The sequence below is a fragment of the Temnothorax longispinosus genome, unplaced genomic scaffold (assembly GCF_030848805.1).
Source record: "Temnothorax longispinosus isolate EJ_2023e unplaced genomic scaffold, Tlon_JGU_v1 HiC_scaffold_25, whole genome shotgun sequence".
NCBI classification, from domain to species: domain Eukaryota; kingdom Metazoa; phylum Arthropoda; class Insecta; order Hymenoptera; family Formicidae; genus Temnothorax; species Temnothorax longispinosus.
In genome coordinates this window covers 251019-263879 of record NW_027270069.1, presented here as the reverse complement: position 1 = coordinate 263879, position 12861 = coordinate 251019, and the positions used below count along the sequence as shown (strand labels likewise).

Sequence of the window (12861 nt, the reverse complement as noted above, 5' to 3'; positions counted from 1 at the left end):
ACGTGACTCGAAAGGTTTTGTCGTGCCAATGAATGTGAAAATACTATACAGATACGGGCATGTGTGCCGCTTTATATGAATTTTCGCGTTTCCGTTGTTGAATAAACATTTATATTCGCGTTTATGTTTGTAGCAATCTCACCATCGATTCTCACCAGAATTTATATCGGCTCCAATCGTGGCTGGCGTATGTCGTAGAAACAGAAACGCATAGTGTTTCGCGTTCGATCGTCGCGCCAAACTTTGTTTGGATAACGTTATTTTGTCCGATGTTGGCGTACCCTTGTTATCGGGCCGTCGAATTCTCTGCTCGGCGAAAGAAATTCGTCGTGAAAATCTAGCCGGCGTGGAAACGCGATATCGATCGGGAGAACGACACACGAATGACGATACGCTTTCGGCCCTCTTGTCGCACCGCGTTATCGCGCGCGCGGTGTCTATAATCGTTTCTTAATTGTATGCAAATACCGTATCGATTAAGCGCACGTAGAACGCTCGAACGACAACTAGGGCGATCGAGAAACGAGCGCGGTCGCGAATTTGACAGGCGCACGGCGTGCGTTTGTGCCGTGAGAAAAATTATGTATTAATTGTCGGTATAAGAGAGGTCTATCGTATATATATGACATAAGAGATAGAGAGAAAAAGTATATGACGTACAGGTTATTTAGTGCATATATTTGATTTTTCATTACAAAAACATGCATTTAATTTCATTTTTGTACAATACATGTTTATGGTTTGCATTTTATGCATATTGCCGTGATATAAACGCGGATTATACAAACTGCTACACATCAATCATTTTTATAGCTTCCTGTAAAATAAAAAACGTTTGCTTATTTATTCTCTATCCTGTTTTGTATTCCGTCCTTCGTGTCTAATGAATAGCATCATGTAAAAATAATGATAAAATAAAATATAACTTGTCGAATGGAAGAATGACAAATTGATATAAAAACCACTTCCGTGGTATAATTACTTTAGCGTGATATAGGATTAACATTTTTTTTCTTTACGTATCACTTTTGTTTCTTAAAGTATTCGAAAGTATAAAAATGCAACTTTTGTATTAGTATTGTAGCAACAGTTTAAAAAATTCATAATATTATGTAATAATCTCCAACTTTGATTAATATTTATTTTAAAATCTTCCGCGAGAAACAGGAACAGTGTAATGACATTCTGTAGATACTTTGTTCTGCGGAATTTCCATTTTCATATAACAGCATTAAACTTATAATGAAAGAAAGCTCAGTAGTCTACTGTGGCTGACGGTAATGAAAGAAATTTTCCCGCGAGCGATCAGCCGATTGCACCTTCTATGCTGTAACATTTGCTACAGGAAGGTTATATATATTCATCAATAATGTTGATGAAATAATCCTTTTATTTATTTATAAATGCGGATTTTTATAACGTGACGTGAAATAAATCGATTGGATCTAAAATTTATTACTTATATACATCTTTTTTTTACGACTGTTATATAAACTTTAAACAAATATAATGACAGATACATTTTATATTATTTGATATATAGTCAGCTAAATTATAATATTATAATTTAGATAATTATATTAAATTATATTAAAGTATGTAAATACTTGAAATCGAAATTTTTTGATTGTATGACATATTTACATATAGTGGCCTTTTATAGTAAATTAAAAAATCTGAAAGATTAGTTTTATATGCATAACGTGAAACAGCAATAAGTCATTGATTTAGTTGCTGAATTAATTAATCTTTAACAATTTGAATTGAATAATTTAGTAGTCAACAAAGTAGCTGATGATTTTTTTAAGACAATTAATACAATTGATAATAATCTAATAACCTACGTAAAAAACAGACGGTAAGATAAGATAATGCAGAAGATAAGACAAAATGAGACGAAAATGTGTAGTGATTTATTTTACTGGTATTTAAAACGTTTTAATTACAAATATAACATTTCGATGTTGCATAACTTTGTTGTAAATTATTATGAATCTTGCATGTGAAATCTGTTGTCACAATTTTGTCAGTAATTCATAAAAATTGCTGTTTAATTAATTAAGACAAATAAGCACAAGCGAGATTTCGTAAAATAAAGTAATATTTTTCAAATTTAGATTTGTATGTTACAACAATAATTTGTTTATTATAACGCACAAGATTATTCTATCGAAGGCAAGATTATTATTGCTCGAATGGAAGCGATTATATCATGTTATGTGAGAGGAAGTCATTCTTATCAGGATAAGAGATTGTGTACGCACAATACATATGCATCAGTGCAATCGTCGACGAAACCAATTAATCGTACATATATATACTTTTATGCTTTTACAAAATAAGAATAAATCACGTCTGCTTTAGTCTTAATTAATAAAGCAGACTCTTTACGTAATATCCGAAAATAATCTCTAAACAATCAGTCTTCGTTTGATTCCAATCAGGATATTGCGAACACGATTATTTAATACTATGATATTTTTCCTCGTCAGATACGAATTAAATAATTTCTTTAGTCAACGGTTGACAGCCGGACGAACCAGCTGTTATTTAAAACCGGATCTGTTTGTTTATTGTATCAGTGCTTGGTGTGTTATATCTGACCACTGCACAGTAAAAAATAAAATGTTAATCGTAACATTTTTCAAATGTCCCAGAAAGTCCACTCTAAATTTTGAGTTAAAATAAAATAACTCGTTCATCGTGTGTTACTTGTTGACAAATTAGAAATGTTAATTTATTGACACTATATTTTACATTTATATTTGTTCTTTTAACTTTAAGTATAATGTAAAAATAACTTGTAAAAAATGTCGATATAACATATTTGAATAAACGATAGTTATTTCAACTTAAGAGAAATGTTGTTTTGAACATTTGATTGTATAGTAAATTTGATTATTTTGTATGTCAAAGTTTACGATTATTTGAAGGTTTACTTTAACTTTTGTTTATGTTAAAATAACTTTAAGGCGTGTTGATTTTTTGAAGTAATTATGTTAAAAGAACTTAAAATAATATTCAATTTCTAAATGACATACATAAAGTGTTAAGTTATCACGTTGACATTAATATAACACATAAAAATGTTACGAAAATAATAACATAGCTGTTGTATGTTAATTTTACATTGAAATAATAGTCAAATCTTGGTAACACAAGAAAATTTTAACATTTGGACGCACGATTTTTTACTGTGTGCCGCTTACAAATCATCTCAGTCAGTTTTCGATGTCTTTCCTAAAGACTCAGTTTGTTAATTTCACGTGTTCCGGACTTGGTTCGGTGAATGGATTTCACTTCTCTTTGTCGGTTAGTCCCAATTTTCATTTTTAGTCTGAATATTTTGCAGACTATCAATGTTAGCACAATTTTTTCTGGCATTTTCTTTTGAAAATTACACTATCTTTGTTACATTCAATGTTTTAAATATTCATCTTGTGCTTGTAAAGTTTAACATTATTTTAATTTATCTATCACCGCGTCGCTGAAGATGGCTCAAAGCAAAGCCGAAACGTATACGATTTATAATTTGTATTAAATATTAAATTATTAATTAAATGTTACATAACAATTCACCGCACAATTAACCGCATTTGACTCTCAAAGGAAAAACCTGTTTTTGTTTATTACTCGTTAATTTTAATGCCGGGAATTTCTATATAGTTATAATTAATCATTTATTTAAAAATTCTCGCATTTATGTCATTACTATATATTGTATGAACATTTTTAACCACCCGAGAACAGGCGTCTCATTTTTTTTTGCATAAACGGCCTGGGGCTATTTTTACACCCCAGTAAAAATTTATTGTTATTAATTACATATTGCATATTTTGGATTGTTCTATAATTTGTCAGTATTTGAGGACAATATGTATACAGATTTACTCAACATTTTCCGAAAAAAGTAAGGAAAAACCAAATAAAAATATTTAAAAAATGAAAGAAGCACATTAAAATTACTACATGAGTTTTATTTTTTCGACACTATATAGGGTATTTAAGTAGCCCAGGTGCCCGTTGGCGTTGTCGAGTTATGTATAAACAAATATAGATGTAATAAGCTAGACTTGCTATAAGAGATATGGAATTAGGTTAATATTTAATTAACCAAACTTAAATTAAACTTAAATATATAATTTAGTAGAATTGAAAAAGTTTTTTTATTGTTCAGCTTGTTATCGTTGTATTAGTTATAAAATAAGAAGCATTTTTAAGACTGAAAATATAGTTTGCTGTAATACTTTGTTTCTAATAAATGATTGTATTTCTTGCAGACCCAGTCGGACGACGACGATGTGACGGACGATGTGTCCGTCAACGTCGGGGCGGATGACTTCATGACGGAATTTTTCGCGGAGGTGAGTGACAAACTAATTTGTTGCCGCGGCAATTTTTTATATCCGATGCCGTGGCGCGATCGAAAGTATGAAAGAGTGTGCCGTCAATCAAAAGTAGGTTAAACCAGTATCAGCAAGATTATATCGGTCTTAACGAGGACAATGCACAGTTTCTCCTCTCGCTTCTTTTCATACATGCAATGGGTACACGATTATCGCAGGATAACACAAAAGGAACGTTCGTATATAAAATTCAATAACTCGGGCGAAACAGCATTTCGTAAAAATTCCGCGTCGGAATCTTTGCACAAGGCTTTCGTATTTTATCGATCGCGTCTCGCAAGCTTTTCCTCGTGCTACGAGTAAAATGTTTTTACTCGTGCGAGCGCACCTGCTCGGGGAAGCAAGATGCAACTTTCTTGTGGACATAATCACGCGCGCATCTTTTTCCAAGCGTGAATTTTGCAGTTTCGGGCCGCCCGATCGTAATTCACATGTGATTTACCGAAGCGAAATCTCTAACGAACACCGATACGCCCATATATATGCATCGCGCATCAATCGTATCGTTTAATCAGCTTATGCGGGAATTACGGTGGATTCGTATACCATACGCTTTGTGTCGCAAAATGACGCACGTTTTACCGTTACGTAACATTTTCGAATAATTATTAATTATAAATGATTATATACGAATTATATACATATTTCGAGGACCGTATCGAATAATCGTCGCGCGGAAAATTGATCAAGTTTTGCATCGTTTTTGTGTTAATTTAAACAGGTACCCATTTACTTTCAGAATAAATACGTTCGCAAAAATATAAAGTTGCATCCGTTAATTTAAGTTTTAATAGTGAAGCGAGCACGTGATTTTCTCTTGCGTATACATAAGCTTTGTCACGCAAGCGGTAATAAGCCGCTCTCCTCCCCTTCTCTCGAATGCAAAAAAGTTCCTTTATCTGATACGCCGTTTTTCTCGCGAGCTAGTGATTTGTTGTCATAGATAAGAGATGTCACTCTCGGAATACAGGATAACCTGTATCGCGTAATGAGAACCATTTCATTCCTCGGCGAATTAAAAAAAAAAAAGATTGGAAAACGATAAAGGTGTTATTTAATCGTTAGGTTTTAATTAATCGTGCATTTTTATCAAATGTGGTTTGAAAGAGAACAAAATAAAAATATATTTTATATATTGTATAAATATTTTCTAAAATATATAAAACATATTTTATTTTTTACATACATTTTATATATTTGCATTTTGCTGACTGTAATCTGTTAGTAATATTAATACCAGAACAAATGCGAACATAAATTAAAGAGAGGAGTCCGGTTAAAGGAAAGATTATTCGCATCATAAGGAAGATTAATCACTCGTAGGATATTTACTTTTCTTCTTCAAAAACTACTTCGTGTTTTTGAAACGGATTGGTTCTACTAATGGCATCCGCTTCATTTATATTCATACGACCCGTTTACGGATAAATGTTGGAAAATGTATAGTAAGAGATTATTTTCTGCGAAATATAAGACACGTTTTTGCTTTGCGTTCTTCCGCAAATGCTTCTGCATCCACTTTTAAGAGCATTCGCTTCTTATCCGTGCAGTAATCCGTCGAATCATTATGCTCGTCCACAGTTTTCCGAGTAATTTTGCAACGGGGATGTTAGTTAATTAAAAGTTACCTCGATATCTGTCTAAACGAATTTCCCGCGTTAACACCAGTTTACCGTCGATTAAAGACGAAGGGAGGCATCGAAGCGCGCCAAGATAACGCACGGCTATAATTATCGCATACAATTTCGTTCATTGCCGGCGCTGGGTAATAATTATCGCGAACAGTGCGCCATTTCTCACGCGGTCGTTTCGTCGACATTCGCGGTTGCGTGCGTTTGACGTTTACGAGGGTCCCAATTCTAACGATGGAAAACACAACGCTCGCGGAATCCACCGCTCCGGACGGGGCGAGGCAGGGAAGGGAGAGGGAATCGGGTGCCGCGGACGTCGGATTTGAACGCGGTCGAATACGTACCCGACGCGATCGTCGGGGCGCAGGCAATTCAAATGCAGATGTGGACTCGCGGCGCGAGAACCAAAGCGACATTAGGTATACCAATTGTTTTTGTTGATAAGCGCTACATGCTGGCATTGGTATCGTCGCTTCGCTTCGCATTACGTAACCGCGGATTGTAGTCTCAAATCGCGGACTCAAATTGGATGTATGTACATACATGATTGTACGACTAGCGATACACGAGCAGATGATTCGATAAGTATCGAAGATGAATTCTGATCTGCGTTGATACAACATTCTTTAAATCAACTTCAAATTAACTAGAAAATTAACTCTATAAGTACCGTAGTCGCTGACAAAGTATTTATGTGTATACAAAGTATATATATACAATTCAAAATATTTTTTTTTTTTTACTAATCTGGATAAATGTATTATTATAGTTCCGTTAAATACGAGATACGTGGACTGATCCAAATTAGTAAAATATCAAAAGCGATGGAAGATCCCCGAGAACATTTGCAATAAAAACTTCTACGCTAACAAAGATTGAATTCAGCTTAATCACGGAACTGCAAAAATAAATCGGTTCGCGATGTAAATTATTCGCGTTTATTGTATTAAATATCATCATTATACTTTTAAATTCTTCACAACAATTGCATTGTCGTCACTTGTTGTTTTAGCTTGATACTGCTTTGTTAGAAACACGTATAGGTAAAACGTTACTTATTTAATTCTCTAACAAAGCCCGTGTGCTCACAATGAAATTCTTACTCGTACGTGTTCTTAGGTACCTATCTGCTGCCGAGATTTATTGCACTAGTTTCTATACCTACACAGGTCCTGGATTTTGCTTATACATCCGGCATACGGCGCTAACAAAATTTATTATATCAATTTGCGCTGTATACGAGAGAAACTATTACAGCTGTCCCCCGAATTGAAAAATTTGTGGACTTATCTGCTTATCTTTTTGCCTACGTACCTTTTAAAGGAGAAAAAAAATATGCAAAAGAGCTGACCATTGATCGTTAAATATGCATAACACGTGCTTGTCGTCCGTGCGAAATTTGCGACAAATCGTCCAAACGATCGTTACGCGTCGATAAATAATTCGTGTTCCGCTCGGCACGTATAACAGTCGCCGCGTATTTATATTGCTAATAAAACCACAACGATGCGGCCATGGTCCGGTGGTAAAATTTCATCGTCGATTGCTGCCGACACATATACGAGCGTCACCAGAATTTCCGCTTGATCCTGTCGCGATATTTTCCAACAGGTCGAAGGAATTTTTGCGATGGGACGCCGCTCGCGTTCCCATGTAAATGGATAGTCGTAAAAGCGCACGCGGAAAGTTTGCGCGCGCCAAGTTAGATTGATTTTCACCGCGTTCCGTCGCCATTCCGCTTGCATCGCGTACCCCGTTTCATTTCGCATCTTTATTCCCCGCTGTTTTTTTACGCGCTCCATCACCTGGGATTTCCGTGTTATTTTTCTGTTATATAGCGTTGAGATCTGCGGTATGACGTTAATTTTTTTACTATTATGCCGGGATTACGATGAATTTAACGTAACGGGACGCGACGGGACGCGAAGTAACTTAAAACCTAAACACATTGTTTTTATATGCGTTACGTAAAGTCGATCGTAATCAGCCGCTTACTGACAATCAGCTGAACGTTAAGTTCATCGTAATTCCGGCATTACTGTTCTCGTTGCCGTTGCTCTTAATTTTTCTGCAATGCTCGTTTTATATTTCGGGCGAGAAGCTAATCGCATGTACAATAACTTTGCTCAGAATTGTAACGGAATCATTACGCATCTTTTTTCTCTCTTTCCCTCTCTCCTTCCCTTTCTTCCCTTTCTCTCTCATTTCATCTCATCTTGATATAAAAGGGTTTAAACCATTTCACTTACAACGTGTAAAGCCCAAAGTAATATTACTTTCCTTCTTCTTTACAGTAATTTCTTTACAGAGAGAATTTTCTCTTAGAATTTACCCTGAAAATCATGATAGTTGTGGGACAACATGTACTATGAAGAATTTTATGCGAGCTGCTATTCTGATTAATATCTACCATAATACAAAATATTAATATCTATTATTACAATAAAATATATAATATGTTTGATTAATTTTACTAAAATATATAGTAAAATTTCAATAATTTTTCAAAAATTACCAATCTGCTTGGTAATTTTTATTACGTTTGTAAAATATCTTTTGTATATTTCAAAATTTTCTTGGTTGTCAAGTTGTCCCAAGTTTGTAGTGAATTTAACGGTAAAATTTAACGAAAAATTCTCTCCGTGTTCACAAACTCGAATCAATATTTCTTGTTAAATAATATCTTAAATTTGTTTAGCAAATAATTTATTGATACGAATTTCATTTTTGAGAACCGTTCTAATTGTGACGTGCGTGGATAAATTTTCTTTTGCACCAGGTAAACTTTATCGTCTCAAACGATCGATATAAAAGACTTTAATATATATATTTTTTAATATCTTTGCGTCAATGTTTATCACGGTCGGTCTCGCTCCGCGTGTATACTTGGCGCGAGACACTACCGTGCCTCTTGATAACTTGATATAGTAACCAAGATTACATCCAACGCATTCGGAGCTCAATGTATTCTAATCATTATTGTAAAAGTTTCTTTGCTCTTTGCATTTTGTGCAATTATTCCTATATACGTACCTCTAAATCTGAACTTTCATCGTTAAATCTGTATTTTCGCCCTCTTAGTAAAATCGATTAGGGCTTCTACAGTAGCGATGCGGTATAAGAGGAGCGAAACGTGCTTGAACGCAAAGTGTTGTAACTCCGACGACGCAAAATTCCTTCGCGCGTGTAATCGCGCGCAAGCTTATTATCGTCATCCTTGCGAGCGTTTAATATTACCGTTTATTTTCGCGAACTTTGCGAGCGTACTGCGACCGGGAGCGGAACTTACGCACCAGGCGTGGGATCGCGAAATAAACTTCCGGAATCTTCCCTCTGTAGACAGAACCCGGAGGATAAATATCTTCCTCGCAGTAAGTTCCGACCGTAACTGTACGCCTGGAAATTCTAATCTCGAAATATGCGAAATATGTGTTTGAGATATACTAAATATGTAATTCCGTTTTTGCACATCCCTTATCCAGCCATATTTGGAATCGTCGATTTTTTCATCAATGTTTATATCTAGGTCTTCAAATCTTTTGATATTATGAATAATTGTTTTTTTTTTTTACTGAATTTGGTATTAAATGTTTGTTAATAATACTGTTCAACAAAAAAGTGTACAAGAATATGAATAATCGTTTCCTGTAGTTGCGGAGCCAAGATGGCGGATATTAAAATTAAAAATTTGACCATTTTTAATTTTCCATGTTAGAGCTCCGCCATTTTAAATTTATTAACTTTGACATCGGATTAGTATTCAGCCATCTGAAAAACCCTTAGGGGGTTTGAATAACTTAGTTAAAAAACTTTATAGATGAGAGTATAGATGCTTAATAGTCTATATGTAAATTGCAACTTTGACGCAATAGACTCTATTTTAATGTTTAATATCTTTTTAACCATGTTGACACAACAAATTCCTTTTAAGACCTGAAAGTCCTATAACAACATACTTAATTTTGATTGCAATAAAACTTTTCTAAAACATCACATATTCTAGTCATAATATGCCAAAATATACTATTGTAAAATAGCCCTTTTTCGCAACTTTAACTGCAAATTTCTCAGAATTGTGACGTGATAGAGCAATTTGGTATTTGGTATAACGGGATCGTCCAAAATTCCATATTCAGCGTCTAAAAAACTATAGGAAATGATTGTTCTCCTTCTTGTGTTAAGAAAAATAATTTTTCGTTGAACAGTGTAATAGAACTTGTGATAATAGGAGCCTGAAATTTATGATACAATATATAGTTTAAATAACGCTTTATGAAGCATACAATAAGCACCGAGTACACAATAAATGGAGAATAATAATAAATACCGATGCATTGATGTTACTCGAGAAAACATACGGTATAATACTCGTATTTCATAATTATTCAATGAAATTGTGTTCTACGGTCTACAATTAATAATACTTGTACATTAATTGTTTACGAATAATGTAAAAATAATAATACGACGAAATACACGCAAATATTTTGGAATACGCGAAAGTATTTCAATCTTTCTTTTCGTTTCGACATTCTCCGGAAGACGGTAAGATCGAGAGTTACATCGAGGGAATTCCATTCTAACGGCGGCGCGCAAAAAATATCGGTCTTGAGGGGGTTAACGCGAAATCGATACGTAGACGTGCCGCCGCGATATATCGCGCGCGTTTCGGGTATGCCGAAATGTGTCGTCGTAGCAGCCATTAGGCCGTCCGTTCTACGAAGCTCGCACTTGTGTCCCGGCCCCTGTGTATGTAAACGCGATGCAGTCTATGCACTATGCAATCGCGAGGAAGTAACGGGGGAAGCGCCCGAATAGGCGAGCCACGGCACGGGCGTGCAATCGAGCGGGTTGAAAACGGCACGCTTGCGAGAATGCGCCGCGAATGATGCAGGATGGCACTAACGAGACACGTTCCTATACGGAGCAACGCTTTGTGTGTCGACAAGAGTGTACCAGCTACGACGAAAGAGCTCTTGACAGGAGCTCGCACTTTCTTCGGTATCGAACACCTATCTTGTTACCGTTACCGTTATCCTTTCACGAAAACCGAGCGATCGAGCTTCTTTGACTTCGACGAAACACGAGTAGAGTCTCGAGACACGATGGTCTCAAGACTCCTTTGGCAAACCTACAATTCTATTGCCAAAAATGAGTGTTCTCATTGAATTTAATCTCACTAATTCTCATACACTTTTTGCGGTTGACCTCAACTTTATTTACAACGGCTATTAATCCTACATTACTCGCATGGAATGTAAAATACGCCCAAACTTTAGAATTCTATTAAATTCACAGAGTAAAACTTTTTTTATCGATCGAATGCCGCACAAATTGTTTCACAATTAGAGAAGAAAAGCATTTATTTTTATCTAGAAGATGTATAGAATGTTATCAATCTTTATTTAATCGTAAATCGTCGAAAGAGATCGAACAATAAAAATTGATAGGATGATGTTGGCTGGTAAAATACACCCTTATATGTGAGTAATTATGTTAAAAAAGAAACTACGTGAGTAATGTAGACTTTAGAAGTATGGCAATATAAGTAATATGCTTCAGTGTAGGGCTTCTAGGATTAACTTAATCGTTAAAATTATGTCACGCTTTACTCTATCCATCGATTATCTCTCATCATCATGCGCGCCTGCTATTAAAGAGATTAAAGTCGAGCGGATCTGGACCGAAGTAGGTAGTTAACGTTTTTACGGATTAACGTTACGAATTGTTCTTCGAGATAGTTATATCCGTACGTGACGGACTTTTTCGAGTTCCCGTCGGCGAATTTCTCTGGCGAAATTCCAGATTGCCGTTGTCGTCCTCGATGACGACAACGCTGGCTAGTGTCTGACATTGTTTCATCTGTCTTACGACGAAGCAATGGAAAAATCCCGATGAGTCAGACGAAATCGCATCAAATTGTGTGAGAAAAGGAGTGGAGGAGTGAGGAAGCGCATCCTTCTTTCCAGGAAGCAAATCGATGAGATTTCGTCTGGTTTTACGACGTTACGTATATAGGTGCACCATTAGAGGAGACCGGGGCTCGTTGGCACTGTTTTTACATTTTCGGCATTTGAATTTTTAAACAACTAATTATCATGATTAAATAGTACTAATATGATAGAGAGAATCTTTCTCTTCATTTTCATGCCAGGAACGCTCCCTGTATACTGTATAGTTTCTTTGTAATAAGTGAAATACGAACATGCTGCATTGTAACCAACTTGCCCCGATAGTAGGGTAAGTTGGCTATGCGACAAAAGTCCATGTTAAATTAATGAAAACGTAATAGAAACACAAAACGGGTAACAGATATGTACTTCTTGATAAAGATTGTATCATTTAAAGTTATTTTGTAATGATCGAATAGCAAAATACTGTTGCAGAATAACAATTGTAAACTATTCTAAATGTAGCTTTCTTCAACATAAAAATATTAATATAAATATATATCTAGCTTCTATCAGCATTGTAGGTAGCAAATCACATACACAGGTCTCACGCGCGCGGCAACAACAAGTCAAGCTAAGCGTGCCTTGATATGAGCCAATATACCCCGTCCTTATATACGTTTGATTTCAGTCATTTTATTATAATAAATTACTGTTGTTCCTCAAAATAACATGTCGTATAATAACAAAAACGTTTCTTTTTACTAATTATAAATCACTTTGATTTACTTCTCAAGCTGAAGAACATTAATACGATATCTTGAAACGCTCGAAAATTTACTTGCCATCTCTTAAATCAGAGTTTTCTCTTTTTCTATTGTAATACTTATTTAGTATAAATAAAACTTTGGGAAAAATACCTATGTCATAAAA

General features: G+C 35.1%; 1 protein-coding gene across 6 annotated transcripts in view; it reads left to right on the top strand.

Annotated features, from left to right (window-relative positions):
• The window catches only part of LOC139824060 (syntaxin 1A), an 83933-nt gene that overhangs the window by 5804 nt on the left and 65268 nt on the right, over positions 1-12861 (top strand). For all 6 annotated transcript variants that reach the window (XR_011734989.1, XR_011734988.1, XR_011734987.1 and 3 more), the window contains exon 2: positions 4281-4364. Coding sequence is in view for 2 of the 6 variants with exons in the window: in XM_071796550.1 (XP_071652651.1) it covers positions 4281-4364 (84 nt within the window). In the remaining 4 variants the exon portion in view is untranslated. The remainder of the gene's footprint in view (positions 1-4280; positions 4365-12861) is intronic.